This window comes from Hyperolius riggenbachi, chromosome 4, assembly GCF_040937935.1.
Source record: "Hyperolius riggenbachi isolate aHypRig1 chromosome 4, aHypRig1.pri, whole genome shotgun sequence".
NCBI lineage: Eukaryota > Metazoa > Chordata > Amphibia > Anura > Hyperoliidae > Hyperolius > Hyperolius riggenbachi.
Window position 1 is genome coordinate 67,462,074 of NC_090649.1, and position 21,842 is coordinate 67,483,915.

General features: G+C 45.7%; 1 protein-coding gene across 9 annotated transcripts in view; it reads right to left on the bottom strand.

Annotated features, from left to right (window-relative positions):
- Positions 1-21,842, bottom strand: part of SUPT3H (SPT3 homolog, SAGA and STAGA complex component) — a 749,779-nt gene that overhangs the window by 72,809 nt on the left and 655,128 nt on the right. For 2 of the 9 annotated variants that reach the window (XM_068280165.1, XM_068280163.1), the window contains one exon: positions 9,320-12,145. The exons of the other annotated variants lie outside the window; for them this stretch is intronic. In XM_068280165.1, coding sequence (XP_068136266.1) covers positions 12,104-12,145 — 42 coding nt within the window. In that variant the 3' untranslated portion in view covers positions 9,320-12,103. Of the gene's footprint in view, positions 1-9,319; positions 12,146-21,842 lie in introns of those variants that run through there. 9 annotated transcript variants of the gene reach the window in all.

A 21,842-nucleotide genomic window follows, 5' to 3' on the forward strand; every position in this document is an offset into this window, starting at 1 on the left:
GAAAATCGATCGTAAAAACGATTGAAATTCAGATTGGACATGTTGGAAATAATCGATGTGGCAGGTAAATCTGCCAGAAAATTGTATGGTGTGTACCTAGCATTAGAACTGAGAGCAGCATCCAGTGATACTGATTTTGGGAGAACTTCTGCACATTTCCTGTAATATTTATCTGCTCCAGCGCAGCATCGGGTCTCCTGTTTTTTTCTGGCAGCTGCATGCTCTAGGTTACCATCCTCCAGCTCAAAGAAAAGATTTACTGAATAGAACTTAACCCATTCGCGTTCCGTCGTTTTCACTTGAGCAATGTTCACCTCCCATTCATTAGCCTATAACTTTATCACTACTTATCACAATGAACTGATCTATATCTTGTTTTTTCCGCCACCAATTAGGCTTTCTTTGGGGGGTACATTTTGCTAAGAGTCACTTTACTGTAAATGCATTTTAACAGGAAGAATAAGAAAAACTGAAAAAATTCATTATTTCTCAGTTTTCAGCCATTATAGTTTTAAAATAATACGCCTCCATAATTAAAACTCACGTATTGTATTTGCCCATATGTCCCGGTTATTACACCGTTAAAATTATGTCCCTATCACAATGTATGGCGACAATATTTTATTTGGAAATAAAGGTACATTTTTTCCGTTTTGCACTATTTACAAGTTTAAAATAAAAAAAAATAGAAATATTTCATCTTTACATTGATATTTAAAAAGTTTAGACCCTTAGGTAAATATTTACATGTTTTTTTTTTTTTTTATTGTAATGGTTTTTTTTTTTATATTAAACATTTTATTTGGGTATTTTTGGGAGGGTGGGATGTAAACCATAGTTTTTTAATTTAATTGTGTGTTGATTTTAATTTTTTTTACTTTTTGTTGTAGTTTTACTTTTTGGCCACAAGATGGCGGCCATGAGTTTGTTTACATGACGTCACTCTAAGCGTAACACACGCTTAGAGTGACTCATCGGGAAGGGAACGGCCAGAAAAGGCGCAGCTTCCGAAAGAAGCTGTCGCTTTTTCAGCGGGGGAGAGGAATCAGTGATCGGGCACCATAGCCCGATACATTGATTCCATGGCTACCGAATCCGCGGCCGGGAGTGCGCGTGCACACGTGTGATCGGCCGCGGGAGTGCGCATGGTTCCTGGACGTAGTTTCTACGTCTAGGAACCAAAATAGGTTAAAGGGAACCTTAACTGAGAGGGTATTGATGTTTCCTTTTTAACAATACCAGTTGCCTGGCAGCCCTGCTGATCTCTTTGGCTGCAGTAGTGGCTGAATCACACACCTGAAACAAGCATGCAGCTAATCCAGTCTGGCTTCAGTCAGAGCACCTGATCTGCATGCTTGTTCAGGAGCTGTGGCTAAAAGTATTAGAAACACAGGATCAGCAGGAGAGTCAGGCAACTGGTATTATTTAAAAAGGAAAAATACATATCCTTCTCAGTTTAGGTTCCCTTTAACCCAAACCTGAACTCTTGCACAGGACAGAAGGGAAACAGAGAAATGCACCCTGTATGTATTTAGAGAGTTTAGCCTGTCTAATTCCCCCTCATCATCTGTGGCTATTAACCACTGTAATTTGATCCCTCAGCTGTGACAGCTGGCTGCTATGGCAGAGCAGCTAATTTGCAAACACAGGATGTTAACCCTATGTCTGCTTCCATGAAAGCAGGAAGTAGACACACTGCAGATGTATTGCAGGATTTGTATCAGCTGTAACAAAGAAATTTATTTTTATTTAAAGGTTATTATGCTGTTGCGTATTTGTTTTTTAGAACGGAGCGGAAGTTCTGAGTTGAGGTCCGCTTTAATACAGAAGATGGCTTATTTTGTGCAATGTCACAAATGATCACAGCTAAAACACTTCAGTATGGTTCCACCCCAGTAACGTATATAAATGTACAGAAACAAGACTATAGGTTTTTTTTGTAGGAACAGCAAACAGTCTTTATCCTATATAATAATAGGCAACTGTCCCTGTGTATAGCAGGGACAGTCGTCTCTGTGTAGCTGGGTCCGTGCTTTTTGCTACTGCGCATCACACAGACAGCAGGACAGGGCCAGGGAGCCAGGTGGGCATGTGTGCGGCAGGTGTGCGGCGCGTGCGCAGTACATGCGGCGGGCGGCAGCGAAAAACACAGACCCTAGAGCCCGGTTTTAAACGGGCTTGGGTCTGCTAGTTCTTCAATAATATCCAAAAACTTCTCGATTGCAGTCGTGAAATGTAGACACATCATACAAAGCTTCATATGACAGAACCTGGTTGCCTGACACGTGTTTTTCACGCCTAGAAACCGCTTCCTCAGAGGCACACAACCGTATAAAAATCAGGAAGGTACCCAGGGTAAAAGACCAAATCTAGAAGATGGAATGCCAGATGGCATAAAACGGGCAGCCCGCCGTCCCAGGGATACACAGACGCAGAAGTCCTAGATTTGGTCTTTTACCCTGGGTACCTTCCTGGTTTTTATACGGTTGTGTGCCTCTGAGGAAGCGGTTTCTAGCCGTGAAACACGTGTCAGGCAACCTGGTTCTGTCATATGAAGCTTTGTATGATGTGTCTACATTTCATGACTGCAATCGAGAAGATTTTAGATATTGAAGAATAAAGCCTGTTCGCTGTTCCTACAAAAAAACCCTATAGTCTTGTGACTGTTTCTGTACATTATTTTGTACTGTATTCATTTATAAATTATTCAGTGTTTCATAGCTCCCAACTGTCCTTCTTTCGGAGGGACAGTCCCTTTTTGGGAGCCCTGTCCCTCTGTCCTCCTCATTTGTCCCGCTTTAAGGACGTTGTCCCTCTTTCTGTGTAAATATATATATTTTTCTACTAAAAAATGTGTTTGACTCTAAGCTTTATTCCCATCCTTTAAATTGATATGTTACTAATTTTAAAATGTTAATGTGAAGGAAAATGAACCAGGATAGAAAGGACCAGTGTGGTTTGAATTATAAAACATATTTTACTTATGAAATCTTTATGGTATGCGCAACTAGGGGTGTGGTGGGGCGTTATTAGGGGTGTGGCAGGGGCGTGGCTTATGTGTCCCTTTTTCTCATCTCAAAAAGTTGGGAGGTATGGTGGCCATTATGAAATCTTTCCTCACCCTGATTCACAATCTCAATTTATCAGTTTATTACAGATGACAATTACATCTTTAAGTCCCCTTTCACACTCAATGTGTTGTGTCGCATTGCTGTAGTGTTCCCTGCCGCAGCTCGTCACAAGGGAAATGCAGGTCTATGGAGACTTGCGCAGTTCACGCGATGCGGGACGATGGAAGAACCCAAATCCCGGCAATGCCGATGCAAGGACTGCAGCGCGTTACCGCAGGAACCACGCTTACTGCACGTATCATGCAGTAATGCAAGTCATTGGGTGACGCAGGCAGTGTGCACGATTGGAGCACAGTGCAGCACTTTGATTGGCCCAATAGGCTGTCTGTCACTTGACAGGAAACTTCACAGGCAGCCTATTGGGCCAATCAAAGTGCTGGGATAATGTCCTTTAAAGTGATTGGACATGCAGGGGCTCAGGGCAGGACGAGTGGAGCTCTCGTCATTGCCAATTAGCAGGCATAAGTTCGTAGCGCTCGCTATGCTACTCTGATAAGGCGTGTTAACTTTGATAAGGCATGGTATCTCTAATAAGGTGTGGTAACTTGGATAAGGCATACTGTTCGCCTTAACGAATCAAGCCCATGGTCTCCCAGAGTGCATTGGGAGGCTTTGTGACCCCATAGCCTAGGCTAAACATCACTGGGAGGGCGGGGCCAAATATAAAAAAAGTATGTATATATATATATATATATATATATATACACACACACACACAGGAAGTGTTTCTGATCCAGAAACCAGGAAAGTTACCGTAGTGGGTATCCTGAATAATGTCCTACATTCTACTATATGCCCCTGCAGTGCCTCTTAATAATTGACTTATATAGCTTTTATTTAGCGCATTATGGAATGTTTCTTTAAAACCTCAGTTAAACGTGTCTAGCATCAAGCTGGATGCATATAATTGGGAGGGTAAACATTTCTTCTATAGAGGTTCTGGGCCCCAAACTGTAACAAAAGCTGCTTACAGGCAATTATTATCTTACACAAGTTACTAATGGCGTTTCTGTCTTATAATGAGAAGAGGAACTGCTGGGGGCCCCTGAAGACTGAAGCTGAGCTGCACTGATCTCAGCAGCAGCCATTAAAATGATACATAGGACCCCCTGGCTGAGAAGACCGATAATCATCAGTTCAATAAAAATCTGCATGGCTCCAGGTGACCATTACCGGGAAACAACTTGAGATCAGCTGATAGGTTGTCTCATTTCCAGGGCAACAATCCAGGCATGGAGGCCTCAGGCCACAACATGCATCACCTGTGGGGGGTACACCAGACCCAGCCTGTCCACCTCTCCATGGCGACCAGCAGATTCACGGAATGCAGCAAGCAACTGTCAGGAAACAGCGAAACCAGACGGGACCCCTTAACGGGAAAACCTATTTCTACGGTCACATCATGGCTTTGTTGTAGCATGTATGACATAAATCCAGCATCAGCTCGCTCTCTTCAGATGTCACCACCATTTTTTATTCCTGTTCACTTTTATTATCTGTTGCTTAAATTTAATAAAATGACACTTTTTGTGTGTATATATTGTATTATGAAAAGATTAACACTAAAAAAAAAAAGAAAAAAAATATCTTACAGATGCAGCAGCATCCACATAGCTCGCAACTGTCTTTTGGAGGGACAGTCCCTCTTTGGGAGCCCTGTCCCCCTGTCCCTCTTTCAGGACTGATGTACAGATCTATGTAAATGTATGTATTTTTCTAGTAAAAAATGTGTTTAACTCACTCTATTCTTTATTTCCATCCTTTAAATTGATATGCTTCTTATTTTCAAATGTTAATATGAAGGAAAATGAAGCAGGATAGAAAGGACCAGGGTGATTTGAATTATAAAACATCATATTTTTCTTATGAAATCTGTATGGTATGCGTGACTAGGGGTGTGATCAGGGGTGTGGCTTAAGTGTCCCTCTTTCTCATCTCAAAAAGTTGGGAGGTATGCATTCATATAGTATTTGTAGAGACAGCCACGATAAACCCAACTCAAAAATAGAAGAAGCGCAGCCATAAAATTACAGCTATAAAAGTTTTCCTGGCAGGATACAACTTCTGAGAGCAGAGGGAGCTAGAAAAAAAAGTTAATAGTTTGTGTATGTTCACTCAGGGACACTTAATAGGCTGCCACTGAGCAGAGACAACAAAACGTTGAATCTACTTTTTAAATGTGTCAATATAAAATAAAACCATGGGATACCTAAAAAAGTCATTTTTAGGAGTAGGAGGATAAATGCAATTGTTTATCTCATCAGTTTATTTTCACCTCAGGTTCACTTGAACAAACTGAGCATGTGCAGAGCAGGCAACAAGGAGGCTCGCAGCCTGGGCCACACATGTGCAGTAGTCCATGACTACAGAGGCTAACTGCAGGAGAATGGATGGGACTGGACAGACACCGAGGGAGTCCACAGGCTACAGAGGGCTGGAGGAAATCCCAGGTAAGTCTATATTTGCCTTTTAAGTGTCTGCTCAGGGTCCCTTTGAAGACACAATTTTTAGCCACAGATGCCTAATTTCACACACAAAAGGGACAGTGTGTGCTTACCTATTAGATGATATTGTGCTGTAATGTGTTTGCATTCTGTGTCAGGTCAGTGTCTTGGTCCCGGGTAGAGTTTCCCCGCTGGTTTCGCCAGGGCACCAGTAGTTTGTCAGGTCAGTGGCGATTTTGTTCCTGGGCAGAGTTCCCCCGCCGGTTTCGCCAGGGCACCAGTAGTTTGAGTGTCAAGTCAGTGGCGATTTTGGTCCTGGGCAGAGTTCCCCTGCCAGTTTCGCCAGGGCAGCAGCAGTTTATTTGAGTGTGATACGCAGAGGCTCCAGAAGTCGCAGCAAACACATAAATCACTCAGTTTCTGTCTTACGCCAAACCGTAAATTCAATCTGTCATCACAAGGAGATCCGGGCAATAAAGGGAAGCTTCACACAGCGATGAATTGTACATTATGCAGCATACATTGCAGGATAAAAATACATATGGATAAATGTTGTTGTATAAATAATCCCACGCAGAAAATTATATACATACAGCGGGAAATTGCATGCTGGCCTACGCAACGTAGTTGTTTTATACAGCACATTGTTTATAGCTTGCGTAGAACGCGGATAATCTTCCCATAATGGAGGTCTATGCGTTCTGAAATAGCCGCAGACGGTTTATCTGTGTCGCTGTTTGTGCAGAGGAGGCTGCTGTGCTGTTTGCCATAATATTTACAGTATGTATAAATCAGATCCTGGACGCGCATTTTACCATGGGGTGGTCTCCGCCGGGTTTCGGGGTGATCTCTGTACAGCGAGTTCTCCGTTGGTGCCAAGTTTGTGTTCTAGAAATCTTTGTGTAGCTCAGAACTTTGCATTATTTTATGTAACATTGAAGATAATGGAAATGCTGTGATTATAGTGTGGAGTATCTGTACTGTTAATTTAAAATACAGATAATTTACTATGTGCTACCAGGTACAAATTATTTTAAGTGCACCTGAAATGGGAATAAAAAAAAAATATTTACTTACCTGTGGCATCCTTATCGCTCCTTTAGTGTCCTCCTTCGCTGCCTGGTTCATACGCAACTAGCTCCAGAAAATTCTCCAGTCGGGGACAGTCGGCACAGGCCCAGTCTGGCCGAGCACACTCCCCCATCATGCTCCCATGGCCCGAGCCGTGGCCAATTGCAGAAGAACCAAGAGGCGGCGGAGAACGGCGTGGAAGGGATACGCCTGGAGGGGGCTGGAGGAACCCCCAGGTATGTATGTATATATATTTTTATTCCTATCTCAGATTTCTTTTAAACCCGCCCCTCCTAGTGCCTAAACAGATCCTCCTACCACCTAATGCATAACCCTAACCAGGGCTGTGGAGTCTGACTCAGAGTTGGAGCAATTTTGGGTACCTGGAGTCGGAGTCTGTGGTTTCATAAACTGAGGAGTCTGGGTCGGATGATTTTTGTACAGACTCCTCAGCCCTGACCCTAACCCCCCTTCAAGTGCCTAAAAATAATTGCCCTACCATATGCCTAACCCCAACTCTCCCCCTCCCCTCTAAGTACCTAACCCCCCCCCCCCCCCCAAAAAAAAAAGATGCCCGTCTATCCCAGCGCCCAATTGACCCGATCCGTTTAGTATAACCCTACACTAAAGCCTCGTCCACACAACGACAGCAGAAACCAGGACTCCATCCTTCGGGCATCAGTGCGGGGCCAAGGCCCTACAGATGCATCACCAGCCTGCAGGCTAGTGATGCATTCTGTTGCTATGGAGGGAGGAGAAGGGCCAACAGAGCAGCACACAATGGAGCAGATGGGACAAGGGAAACAACAATGCCCTGGCCCGTGGCGGATGGACCACAGACACATCGAGGGGGGTCTGAGGCATACATATGAAGTCACCACTGGGAGACTTGGGCGCAGGACACAGCCGGTGTATGGTTGATGCTGCTGCTGCACAGGTTCCCGGCGGCGTTAATTACAATTCCCCCTCCAGGTCCACGTGGATGGTGGGGAATGATGTAATTCGGTTTCCAGCTATTGCTGGCGGCCGAATTACAGTGTTTTAAAAGTAACTTCAGCTCCGTCTTCTGACGGCAGCGAGGTTACTCACTGTGCGCCGCTATAGCTGTAATTCCTATTACCGCCTATGGTGGCGCCGGCTGCTCCCAAATCTGTGCTGTAATTATAGCGCTTGTGTCTGAGGCCGCTGTGCACAGCATAGACTCTGGGCAGAGGAGGCCCCCACCGGCCGCCCTTGGGAAACTACCAGTATGTGTAAAACTTAAGGCTTGGTTCACTCTATATTTTTTGTTATTTATATAAAACTTTATTTTTAAAATAAACCTTAAATACGGGGTATAAGCACAACACTTCATTTACAAAATATACTACACTTCCTAATGATGAAGCCCAGCAAACCCGTTATAGCAACAGAGAGACCTCTGTGTAGATTTGAGGGAATCTGGAAGAGTACTTCTGCCTAAAGCCACATACACACATCCAATTTTGATTGACCAATCACGGGCCAATTTTACCACCTCCCTGTAGTATGAGGGCCAACAGATTTTTAATGCTATGAACACATTACGTAGGTAAACTCTCATACTACATGGAAGTGGTAAAATTGGCCAATCAAAATTGGATGTGTGTACCAGGCTTAACCGCTTTCCGACCGCGTCACGCCGATGGGCGTGGCCGCGGCAGCAGGCCCGCCTGACGCTGATAGGCGTAATGTCCTGGGGCTCTGTTTTGCAGGAGATCGCGCACAGGCTGCGCACGCATCTCCTGCTTGGGGGGCGGAGCTCTGCCCCCGCCTTCAGTCTCCGAGCGGCTATTCCCGCTCGGGAGACTGTTAGATGGTGTGATCTCTGTCTATTTCTATGTACAGCGCTGCACTGGGGGACAAGAGAGCGATCGGCTCTCATAGGCAGAAGCCTATGACAGCCGATCGCTGTAATTGGCTGGCTGTGGGGAGGGAGAGAGAGAGAGAGGGAAGGTATTTAAAGGAACAGTTTTTTTTTTTTAAAATGCCAACAATAATATAAAAATAAAAATGGGGGGAGCGATCAGACCCCACCAACAGAGAGCTCTGTTGGTGGGGAGAAAAGGGAGGGGGGGGGGGGAAATCACTTGTGTGCTGTGTTGTGCGGCCCTGCAGCTTGGCCTTAAAGCTGCAGTGGCCAATTTTACTAAAAATGGCCTGGTCACTAGGGGGGTTTAGCCCTGCAGTCCTCAAGAGGTTAAAGACAATAAAAGTATAATAAATTTATACATACAGTACCTGGGGTTTCCTCCAGCCCCATCAGTATAGATTGCTCCCAGCCGCCTCTATCGCCGGTACTGGGTCTCGTCACTTTCGCCGGATGTGGCCAGTTGTGCAGAGACTCCCTCTATGCTTTATGCATGTGCCTGCACAGTACGGAGGGAGCGCACTGCGCTTGTGTCGACTGGCCCTGACGGGACCCGGTATCGGCGATAGAGGAAGCGGAGGATGGCGGCGTGGGAGCGATCCATACTGATGGGGCTGGAGGAAGCCCCAGGTATGTATAAATGAATTATACTTTTCGTCTCTGAGTCTCTTTAAGAGAGAGGAATGGAAGGGGCATTCCTCCTGTGTGAGTCAGTCTACTGTGGGGTGTAATCTGATCTCTAACAAGATCTGAGGACTATAGCAACAGGGAAAAACGCAATTAAATTGATTAAAAAGTGAAATATTTTTATTGCTGAAAAACAAACTTGTGATTTGAAACATCAAATACACGTATCACCCATTCCCACACGGTACAACTGCAGAAAATAATGGGCAAAATCTAACACAGGAAGACCACTGCGTAAAGAAGCGAATGGGATGATGATGCAGTATTTTACTTTTCTTAGAAGTACTATTCTACTTCACATCCTAAACTGAGCCACATGAATAGATATCTGGGGTCTTTTGTTGTTTTCTTTCAAATACACAGTATTCATGTAGGGGCCCTTGTGCTTTAAATATCTGTGTACGGTGCTATATACCAGGGATGCTCTTAAAGAGGAACTCCAGTGAAAATAATGTAGTAAAAAAAGTGCTTCATTTTTTAACATAATTATGTATAAATGATTTAGTCAGTGTTTGCTCATTGTAAAATCTTTCCTCTCCCAGATTCACATTCTGACATTTATTACATGGTGACATTGTTACTGTGGGCAGGTTATTTAGCTGTTTCTAGCTGCTCTGTCTGTTACAGATAGCTAATAACAGCTATTTCCTGTCTCTGAACATTGTTACATTGTGGCAGTTTGCCAGCAGTACCGCGGTATTCAGAGCCTCTTGTGGGAGGGGTTTCAGCACAAAATCAGTCACACAGCGCCCCCTGATGGTCTGTTTGTGAAAATCATTGTCTTTCTCATGTAAAATGGGGTATCAGCTACTGATTGGGAAAAAGTTCAATTCTTGGTTGGAGTTTCTCTTTAACTTCAAATTCGGATGAAATTCAAATAGGGTTATTCGAATTTCATCCTACTAATTACAGCAGCTGTGCGGGTGGCCGAGGGGGGGGGGGGGGGGGGGGGTTAATCTTACCCATCAGGCATCTTCTTCACTCGTCCCCTCCCACACTGCATTCCATTCCGGCGGTCACGTGACTGTACACTTCCTCCTTCAACCCGGAAGGAGGAAGTGTATGTAATCACGTGACGCCGGATTGGAACGCAGCGTGGGAGGTACAGTACAGGTGGCTGGATAGTGTACTGGTTAAGGGCTCTGCCTCTGACACAGAAGACCAGGGTTCGACTCTCGGCTCCTCTTCTTCAGTAAGCCACCACCTATTCAGTAGGAGACCTTGGGCAAGACTCCTTAACACTGCTACTGCCTATAGAGCGCGTCCTAGTGGCTGCAGCTCTGGCGCTTTGAGTACACCAGGAGAAAAGCGTGATAGAAATGTTCTGTGTTACAGCATACAGTCATGGCCGAAAATGGTTGGCACTCGAGACATTTTTCCAGAAAATCAAGTATTTCTCACAGAGAAGTATTGCAGTAGCATGTTTTGCTACACACATGTATTCTCTTTGTGTGTATTGAAACAAAACAAAAAAGGGAGGAAAACAAAAAAGGGAGGAAAAAAAAAGAAAATTGGACATACCGTAATGGGCATGATTGACTAAACTTTTTCACCTGTTTTCACCTTACCTATGTTACATTTTAAGCTCCCAAAGAGCAAAAATATAATATAATTAAGGTAACTGCTGTGCTTTTGAGAAAAAATAAAAACCTGAGAACCCCCCATGAGGAGATGGACCAGTCCAAAACCTGTCAGATTTTGACTGTCTACTGTAGACAGCAACATAAGAGAAAAGTAATTAATAGTGTATTTTACTCTGGAATACTTGTACAGTACATTTAATACATATATCATACACACGCATTTTCAATTTTTTTAATGTTTGCAACAGTGATCCCTTTAAAAGAAATAATAATAATCCCAACATTTGTATAGCGCTTTTCTCCTGTTGGACTCAAAGCGCAAAAGAGCTGCACTAAAGGGCGAGCTCAAGAGGCCACCCTTCAGTGTTAGGGAGTCTTGCCTAAAGACTAGTTACTGAATAGGTACTGACCCTAGCCAGGATTCGAACCCTGGTCTCCCATGTCAAAGGCGGTACAGTATCCAATATCTTAAGTAAGAAAAATAAACTGTTTAACTTACCTCAGGGCCAACTGCAGCCCCCTGCATCATCCTGAGCCTGCGCTGTCCTTCCAAGACCCTCCAGCCAGCAGCGGTGACCCCTGCAAAGCGGGCTGACCATTCGCTGTGCTCGACAGCATTCTGTGCATATGTAGTATGGGAAAACCACTGCTGCACATGCCCAGAACACTCCCAGCCACGGGAGCGCGTTCATGGTGCGTGCGGCTTGGGGTTGTACATGCGCACTAGCGACCGACCATGACCGGCCAACTTTGTGTGGGTCGCTGCTGCTGTCTGGAGGATCGCAGAAGGGTGGGGCGGGCACAGGATGACTCCAGGGGGCTGCAAGAAGCCCCAGGTATGTTAAACTGCTTCCATTACTATTATTTTTTACTGAAGTGACCCTAAATAATTGATTAACCTATGTTTCTGGCAGTTTTTCAGTGGCAGCAGAGTTCCCCTTTAGTAAGATGATGTCCATTTCCTGTGTGGAGGCTGCAGTGAGTGCAGCAGTGCAGTCACCACACAGCAGATGACAGAGCGCTGTGCTGTGTGGGCTGCCAGTGACAGAGCTGTGTGATGAGCCTTCTCCTCCGCCTCCGCACAGAACCAAGCTTCCTGCCATTAATTAGGCCAGTGTTCCAAGTAGTAAACAAGAGTAACGATTGTGGGGGCTGCAGGATGAGACGAGCAGCCAGTGCATAGTCACAACAATCAGCCCACACATGGGGGATTCAGTCGCTTTCCTTTCTGGCGTGGTGGACGGGATCACCTTAAAATAACCTCTTTTTGTTTTCCGGATCCCTTCTCTCCCATCCGTCCTAGCAGGCTAAAAACGGCATCCCGGAGCGGCGGTAGGCGCTCTGCAAACAGAAGATGAGGCAATCTGCGATTATTCATCACATGGGGATTAACATTAACACACAGGAAAAACATCTCAGAGTTAGGAATCTGTTAAAGGACAACTGAAGCCAGAGGGATATGGAGGCTGCCATATATATTTGCTTTTAAAGTGACACTGCCACAAAAAAAAAAGGAATTGTATGTGTAGTACAGCTAAGAAATAGAACATTAGTGCAAAAAAAAGCGTCTTATATGTTAATATTTTCAGTTGTATAGCTTTTTATTAATAACATTGCATCATTCTGTCATATTTGCAGTTTACAAACCACACTCTGTATTGTAAACTAAGTAGGTAGAAAACAAAGGCCTCAATTCACTAAGCTTATCTCCTGTCTTTAATAACGTTTCTAGAGTTGTTACCATGGTGATAAGGCATGTAGTATTGAGGAAACATTTTAACTCAGGCAAACCTAAAGTTAACTCTTCTGTCTTTAAGTTAACTCTTTAATCCTTAAAATAACTCCAGAGTTAAAGACAGGCTGTTCATTAACTGCGTGTGAAAATAACTACAGAGGAGGTAAATTAACTACAGAAGAGGTAACGTAAGGAATGAAGAGATAAGATAACTCTCTTCTCAATGTGTGGAGGTAAGTTTTCTCTTGCCTTATTATCTCCAGCATCTTGTAAAAGTAATACCTTTTAATGGCTAACTGATAAAGTTAAATGATGCAAGCTTTATGGGATCTAGTCCACTTCTTCAGGCATATTTCCAGATGTAAGCTGAAGTAAAACACTGATGCAGGTAAATAGTAAACACAAAGATGGCAGTTGTGCTGGTCACTGTTTAGCAGTTAGATGTCAGGTGATGAGCAGGCTGGAGCCAGTGAGCTCATGCAAGCAAACATGAAATCTAGCAGGTTTCTGAAGATCATGAAGCCAAGTCAATCATGTTGCATATTGTAAATTATGAAACAGACCAGAGCTAATGACCCTTTGAACTTCCCTGCAGTAAAACCTTATCTGAAGCTGCCTCTCACTGTTTCTTTGATGTACAAGTGCTTCAGAAAATAGGACGGTCTTTGACTCAAGTTGCCTCGAACAGCTCAGAGCTCTTTTGCATTGATAACAACTGAAGTTTCTTAACTCTTCCCGCACTGGAAACAATGCGACTTTTTTCTTTGCTGCTAATGTTCTATTTCTTAGCTGTACTACACATACAGTTCATTATATTATAAGTTTATTTTCACTTCAGATTCCCTTTCAGCAATACCAGTTGCCTGGCAGTCCTGATCCTGTGCCTCTAAAGGCGGCCACATACAGTACATTAAAATTATCTGATTTTACAGCAATTCGATAAAAATGAGTTTCTACAGAAAAAAAAAATAATTTGTGTGAAAATTTGTATTTCCCGTTTTTTCCCCTCGAACAGGAGTGGCAGAAATTTCTGATCCATTTTTTGCAATAGTGTTTGGTGTGTGGTAGATTGACAATTTCGTAATATAGAGATGCATTAATTTTTTCAGAGTTCTCAATCAATTGTTTTCATAATTGGGAAAAAAATTGTACACAGGTGTGTGGTACATTGGTCAGATTTATCAAATGTTACAATCAATCAGAAAAAAATGATTGTAAATCTTGAATTGAAAAGAAATTCAAAAAAATTGTATGGTGTGTGGTCACCTTAGTACTTTTAGCTATAGACCCTGAACAAGCATGGATATGACAAGATTAGCTGCATGCATGTTTCTGGTGCGATTCAGACACTATTGCAACCAAATAGAGCAGCAGGGCTGCCAGGCAACTGGCATTGTTTAAAATAAATAAATATGGCGGCCTCCGTATCCCTCTGACTACAGTTGTCCTTTAAAGTTGATGTAACAGGAAAATTCCAACTTCAAATTAATCATCATGATAAAAATCACATTAGAGCTCTAGTTCAGTTTTTGTAATGCCTATTATAGCACATTTACATTAAAGTACCCCTGACCTGAGAGGTATATGGAGGCTGCCATATTTTTTTTTACTTTTAGGCTGCTTACACACTAAGACGTAACGTGCGCCTGTAACGCTCCCCCAACGCACAGCAATGTAACACAAGTGGGCTGTTCACACAGCCCACGTTACGTTACATGTAACGCTGCACGTTGTCCGGAAAGTGCAGCATGCTACGGCGTTAGAGCGGCTATAGCCGCGTTAGACTGTTTGCACATGCGCAGTGGGGGGCGGAGAGGAGGCGGGGAGAGCCAGCTACAGTAACCGCGCACATGGCTACTTAATATTCACTGCACTGGCGGCCGCTGATTGGCCGGCGGGACCACGTGATGCGGAGTGTCTCGCTCCGCATCACGTGGTCCCGCCGGCAAATCAGCGCCACTCTAGGAGACCTTATACGGATAGAGCCGCCTAACGCGGCTCACTCTACCGTCCTCTCTTACAGCACCATACGTTGTGTTAGGTGCACGTTATGCGACCTTAACGTGGCACCTAACGCAACGTCTTGGTGTGCAAGTAGCCTTAAGCAATACCAGTTGCCTGGCATCCTGCTGATCCTCGGCCTCTAATACTTTTAGCCATAAACCCTGAACAAACATACGCAGATCACCTTTCTGACTGAAGTCTGACTGGATTAGCCATACGCTTGTTTCAGGTGTGTGACTCAGATACTACTGCAGCCAGAGATCAGCAGCTATGCTGGGCAACTTGTATTGTTTAAAAGGAAATAAATATGGCAGACACCATATTCCTCTCAGTTCAGGTTCCCTGTTATTGGCAATACACAATGTTTTGTGGGTTGCACATCTGTACTTTCTGCAATGCATGCATTAAATCGGTTTCATTGACTCTTATCACCCACATGAGGCACTTAGGGAGGAGGCAAACGCAAACCTTTCTTCTCATCAGTGCAGATCACCTGACCCAGCCCAACTCCTCCCTCTGCTGGAGATGAACTGTTTGGGGCTGCAGCTGATACACAGAATGATGAGACTTTGCTGAGCTGCAGTGCTGGCCACAAAGCATTCATCTCAACAGCAGAGGGGAGAGGTGGGTGGGGTCAGGTGATAGCTCTGTGCCCAGCAGTGAGAGCTGCTCCCTCACTAGAGAACACCAGCACTTCTTGCAACTGCAAGTTTCTCTGGTTCACATGACTAATTACTAACGCAAAGGGAATTTCTCTGAATTAGCTGCAATGAATATGGAAATTGTGTGGTCAATAGCTTGTTCCTCTATTCAGCCATAGAATAGATGAACAATGGGATGTTAGTGTTAGGCATAGGTAGGAGATGGTTAGTGTTCGGCGTAGGTAGGGGGAAGGTTAGTGTTAGGCATAGGAAAGGGAAGGGTAAGCACTAGGCATAGGAAGGGGGAGGTTAGTGTTAGGCATGGATAGGGGGGAGGTTAGTGTTAGGCATTGGTGGGGGAAGGTTAGTGTTAGGCATAGGTAGGGGGGAGGTTAGTGTTAGGCAAAGGTAGGAGGAGGCTAGTGTTAGGCATAGGTAGGGGAGGTTAGTGTTAGGCATAGGTAGGAGGAGGTTAGTGTTAGGCATTGGTAGGGGGGAGGTTAGTGTTAGGCAAAGGTAGGGGAAGGTTAGTGTTAGGCAAAGGTAGGAGGAGGCTAGTGTTAGGCATAGGTAGGGGAGGTTAGTGTTAGGCATAGGTAGGGGAGGTTAGTGTTAGGCATAGGTAGGAGGAGGTTAGTGTTAGGCATTGGTAGGGGGAAGGTTAGTGTTAGGCATAGGTAGGGGAGGTTAGTGTTAGGCAAAGGTAGGGGAAGGTTAGTGTTAGGCAAAGGTAGAAGGAGGCTAGTGTTAGGCATAGGTAGGGGAAGTTAGTGTTAGGCATAGGTAGGGGGAAGGTTAGTGTTAGGCAAAGGTAGGGGGAAGGTTAGTGTTAGGCATAGGTAGGGGAGGTTAGTGTTAGGCATAGGTCGGGGGAAGGTTAGTGTTAGGAAAAGGTAGGGGGGAAGGTTAGTGTTAGGCATTGGTAAGGGAGTTTAGTGTTAGGCATAGGTAGGGGGGAGGTTAGTGTTAGGCATAGGAAGGGGGAGGTTAGTGTTAGGCATTGGTAGGGGGAAGGTTAGTGTTAGGCATTGGTAGGGGGAAGGTTAGTGTTAGGCAAAGGTAGGAGGGAGGTTAGTGTTAGGCATTGGGTGGGGGAAGATTAGTGTTAGGCATTGGTAGGGGGAAGGTGTTAGGCATTGGTAGGGGGGAGGTTAGTGTTAGGCAAAGGTAGGGGGGAGGTTAGTGTTAGGCAAAGGTAGGGGGGAGGTTAGTGTTAGGCAAAGGTAGGGGGGAGGTTAGTGTTAGGCATAGGTAGAAGGAGGTTAGTGTTAGGCATAGGTAGGGGAGGTTAGTGTTAGGCATCGGTAGGGGGGAGGTTAGTGTTAGGCAAAGGTAGGGGAAGGTTAGTGTTAGGCATAGGTAGGGGGGAAGTTAGTGTTAGGCAAAGGTAGGGGGAAGGTTAGTGTTAGGCAAAGGTAGGGGGGAGGTTAGTGTTAGGCATTGGTAGGGGAAAGGTTAGTGTTAGGCATAGGTAGGGGGGAGGTTAGTGTTAAGCATAGGTAGGGGGGAGGTTAGTGTTAGGCATTGGTAGGGGGGAGGTTAGTGTTAGGCATTGGTAGGGGGGAGGTTAGTGTTAGGCATTGGTAGGGGGAAGGTTAGTGTTAGGCATAGGTAGGGGGGAAGTTAGTGTTAGGCAAAGGTAGGGGGAAGGTTAGTGTTAGGCATAGGTAGGGGGGAGGTTAGTGTTAGGCATTGGTAGGGGGAAGGTTAGTGTTAGACAAAGGTAGGAGGAGGTTAGTGTTAGGCATAGGTAGGGGGGAGGTTAGTGTTAAGCATAGGTAGGGGGGAGGTTAGTGTTAGGCATTGGTAGGGGGGAGGTTAGTGTTAGGCATTGGTAGGGGGAAGGTTAGTGTTAGGCAAAGGTAGGGGAAGGTTAGTGTTAGGCAAAGGTAGGGGAAGGTTAGTGTTAGGCATAGGTAGGGGGGAGGTTAGTGTTAGGCAAAGGCAGGGGGAAGGTTAGTGTTAGGCAAAGGTAGGGGGAGGTTAGTGTTAGGCATTGGTAGGGGGAAGGTTAGTGTTAGGCATAAGTAGGAGGAGGAACGCAGCGTGACCAAGCGTCCGTGTTGACGTGAAACGGCCGTCGCTAGGCCCACCGTTATCCCCACTCCCACCTCCTGCACCAGCAACCGGCACCACAGCTAACGAGGTACCCCTCTCTATGTGATGATGCAATGTAACCTCTGTTTATTTCCACTGCTGCACAACTTGGAATAATAAATGTATCTGAGTTTCTGACGGAAGGTGCCCGCTTCTTCTCTTTTTGTACCAATATCGATGTGGACTTTCTTCAGTCATACTTATATAGCGGAGCACACGCCAGTTAGCAGACAAGAGGCTGCAAGGTTGCTGGGTGCGTTGCCAGATTGTAACACAGTCAACTTTCTCCCACACCAGCACAATCAAGCTCCATAGGGGAAGTGCCACACTCCTTTTCCTAGTTTAAAAAAGGAGGAGGTTAGTGTTAGGCATATGTAGGGGGGTGGTTAGTGTTAGGCATTGGTAGGGGGAAGGTTAGTGTTAGGCAAAGGTAGGAGGAGGTTAGTGTTAGGCATAGGTAGGGGAGGTTAGTGTTAGGCATAGGTAGGAGGAGGCTAGTGTTAGGCATAGGTAGGAGGAGGTTAGTGTTAGGCATAGGTAGGAGGAGGCTAGTGTTAGGCAAAGGTAGGGGGGAGATTAGGGTTAGGCATTGGTAGGGGGAAAGTTAGTGTTAGGCATAGGTAGGGGGGAGGTTGATGTTTGGCAAAGGTAGGGGAAGGTTAGTGTTAGGCAAAGGTAGGGGGGAGGTTAGTGTTAGGCATTGGTAGGGGGAAGGTTAGTGTTAGGCAAAGGTAGGAGAAGTCAGTGTTAGGCATAGGTAGGGGAGGTTAGTGTTAGGCAAAGGTAGGGGGGAGGTTAGTGTTAGGCATTGGTAGGGGAAAGGTTAGTGTTAGACAAAGGTAGGAGGAGGTTAGTGTTAGGCATAGGTAGGGGGGAGGTTAGTGTTAAGCATAGGTAGGGGGGAGGTTAGTGTTAGGCATTGGTAGGGGGGAGGTTAGTGTTAGGCATTGGTAGGGGGAAGGTTAGTGTTAGGCATAGGTAGGGGGGAAGTTAGTGTTAGGCAAAGGTAGGGGGAAGGTTAGTGTTAGGCATAGGTAGGGGGGAGGTTAGTGTTAGGCATTGGTAGGGGGAAGGTTAGTGTTAGACAAAGGTAGGAGGAGGTTAGTGTTAGGCATAGGTAGGGGGGAGGTTAGTGTTAAGCATAGGTAGGGGGGAGGTTAGTGTTAGGCATTGGTAGGGGGGAGGTTAGTGTTAGGCATTGGTAGGGGGAAGGTTAGTGTTAGGCAAAGGTAGGGGAAGGTTAGTGTTAGGCAAAGGTAGGGGAAGGTTAGTGTTAGGCATAGGTAGGGGGGAGGTTAGTGTTAGGCAAAGGCAGGGGGAAGGTTAGTGTTAGGCAAAGGTAGGGGGAGGTTAGTGTTAGGCATTGGTAGGGGGAAGGTTAGTGTTAGGCATAAGTAGGAGGAGGAACGCAGCGTGACCAAGCGTCCGTGTTGACGTGAAACGGCCGTCGCTAGGCCCACCGTTATCCCCACTCCCACCTCCTGCACCAGCAACCGGCACCACAGCTAACGAGGTACCCCTCTCTATGTGATGATGCAATGTAACCTCTGTTTATTTCCACTGCTGCACAACTTGGAATAATAAATGTATCTGAGTTTCTGACGGAAGGTGCCCGCTTCTTCTCTTTTTGTACCAATATCGATGTGGACTTTCTTCAGTCATACTTATATAGCGGAGCACACGCCAGTTAGCAGACAAGAGGCTGCAAGGTTGCTGGGTGCGTTGCCAGATTGTAACACAGTCAACTTTCTCCCACACCAGCACAATCAAGCTCCATAGGGGAAGTGCCACACTCCTTTTCCTAGTTTAAAAAAGGAGGAGGTTAGTGTTAGGCATATGTAGGGGGGTGGTTAGTGTTAGGCATTGGTAGGGGGAAGGTTAGTGTTAGGCAAAGGTAGGAGGAGGTTAGTGTTAGGCATAGGTAGGGGAGGTTAGTGTTAGGCATAGGTAGGAGGAGGCTAGTGTTAGGCATAGGTAGGAGGAGGTTAGTGTTAGGCATAGGTAGGAGGAGGCTAGTGTTAGGCAAAGGTAGGGGGGAGATTAGGGTTAGGCATTGGTAGGGGGAAAGTTAGTGTTAGGCATAGGTAGGGGGGAGGTTGATGTTTGGCAAAGGTAGGGGAAGGTTAGTGTTAGGCAAAGGTAGGGGGGAGGTTAGTGTTAGGCATTGGTAGGGGGAAGGTTAGTGTTAGGCAAAGGTAGGAGAAGTCAGTGTTAGGCATAGGTAGGGGAGGTTAGTGTTAGGCAAAGGTAGGGGGGAGGTTAGTGTTAGGCATAGGTAGGAGGAGGTTAGTGTTAGGCATAGGTAGGAGGAGGTTAGTGTTAGGTGTAGGGGGGGAAGTTAGTGTTAGGTGTAGGGGGGGAGGGGGTTGCTGTTAGGCGTGGGGTGGGGGGAGATTAGTGTTAGGCATATGTAGGGGAGGTTAGTGTTAGGTATAGGTAGGAGGAGGCTAGTGTTAGGCATTGGTAGGGGGAAGGTTAGTGTTAGGCATAGGTAGGGGGAGGTTAGTGTTTAGCAAAGGTAGGGGAAGGTTAATGTTAGGCAAAGGTAGGGGGGAGGTTGGTGTTAGGCGTAGGTAGAGGAGGTTAGTGTTAGGCATAGACAGGGAGAAGGTTAGTGTTAGGCATCGGTAGGGGGGAGGTTAGTGTTAGGCGTAGACAGGGAGAAGGTTAGTGTTAGGCATAGGTAGGGGAGGTTAGTGTTAGGCATCGGTAGGGGGGAGGTTAGTGTTAGGCGTAGGTAGGAAGATGTTAGTGTTAGACGTAGACAGGGAGAAGGTTAGTGTTAGGCGTAGACAGGGAGAAGGTTAGTGTTAGGCATAGGTAGGGGAGGTTAGTGTTAGGTGTAGGGGGGAGGGGGTTCGTGTTAGGCGTGGGGGAGGAGGTTAGTGTTAGGCATAGGTAGGGGAGGTTAGTGTTAGGCGTAGGGGGGAAGTTAGTGTTAGGCGTGGGGGGGGGGGGGGTTAGTGTTAGGCGTGGGGGGGGGGGGTTAGTGTTAGGCGTAGGGGAGAGGTTAGTGTTAGGCATAGGTAGGGGAGGTTAGTGTTAGGCATAGGGGGGGAAGTTAGTGTTAAGTATAGGGGAGGTTAGTGTTAGGCGTAGGGGGGGAGGGAAGTTAGTGGTAGGCATGGGGGGGGGGAGGTTAGTGTTAGGTGTAGGTAGCGGAGGTTAGTATGAGGATAGGATAAAATGACAGTACAATATCAGTAACATCTTGCACTCTATCTCTCAGCACTTTGAAATGTACGCTAGACTGCAGCCTCACCACCGGCTTGATTTCCAGTGGCTTTTATAAACGTGGCCACATTGCTGATATACGGCTCTGGTGAGCGCCAGCCTTGCTATATAGCACAGGGAAGGGTAGGACTGTTGAGTTGAAGCGAGGTCTCCGCGCTGCGGACACGATTAAATTACCTATTATCACCTGCGCTAGCGCTTTCTCTGCCAACCCAACCTCCACCGGAGCCCATCCTGTTTTAAACATCACCGTGTATATTATAACACGCCAGATTTATGCCTCCATTTATTTTAACACCTTCCCTTAATCTGGAAATCAATTGCTCCCTGTGGCAGCCCTGGAAGACGATACTCAGCACTCCTCTGCGTTTATGTGTGGTGGGACGCAGCCGGCCTCGCACAGGCACTGTGGATTCTGGATGGGTGGTCCCGCTTTTGTTTTGGAAACTTTTTTTTTTTGGCCGACGGATTAAAAAAAAAAAAGAAAAACAGAAAAGAAAATGGCAGAGGCAGCTTGTGGGGATATCGAATAAAAGAGATTTCCAACAGGAGCTGTAAATTGTACAATCACCACAAGGAGGTAGGTGCACATGTGAAAATCCCTCCCGCTCCTGGCCCCATTTATGTTTTACTGCTCCACAGATTTGAACACCTTTGTCTGCCAGGAAAGTTTGCTCTGAAATTATCACATTAGGAATGCTGGAACAGCCTGGTTGTTGGAAAAAAAAAAAAAAAAGATAGCACATGACCTGCCATAGGATAACAAAGTTGGACTGCAGAGCTGACGCTTCTCAGGCAGTGCAATGAGAGCTGAAATCTAAACCCCAGCTTCCTAGGCGGAGAAATCTGCAATTACTATTATTTAGTACGGTATCTATATAGCGCCGACATCTTCCGCAGCGTTGTACAGAGTATATATAGTCTTGTCACTTACCTGTCCCTCAGAGGGGCTCACAATATAATCCCTACCATAGTCTTATGTCTATGTATGTATCGTGTAGTGTGTGTATTATAGTCTAGACTCTAGGGCCAATTTATGAGGAAGCCAATTAACTTATCTGTATGTTTTTGGAATGTGGGAGGAAACCTGGAGTACCCTCCCTATTTTTTTTTTTTTTTTTTGAAAATTATCACAGGTGGTGACATCTTTAGTATTGGCAGGTGACCTGTACAGAATGTTCATTTGCTAAGAGTTCTAAAACCAGAAGGGAAGATCTCCAGTCTCACAGAATGCTCAGGTGAGGGACAGAGAGAATCCAGCATAATAAACAGCCTAGGCAAAGCCTCACAGGCAGGGCAGGGCTACATACTAATATACAGTAATGTA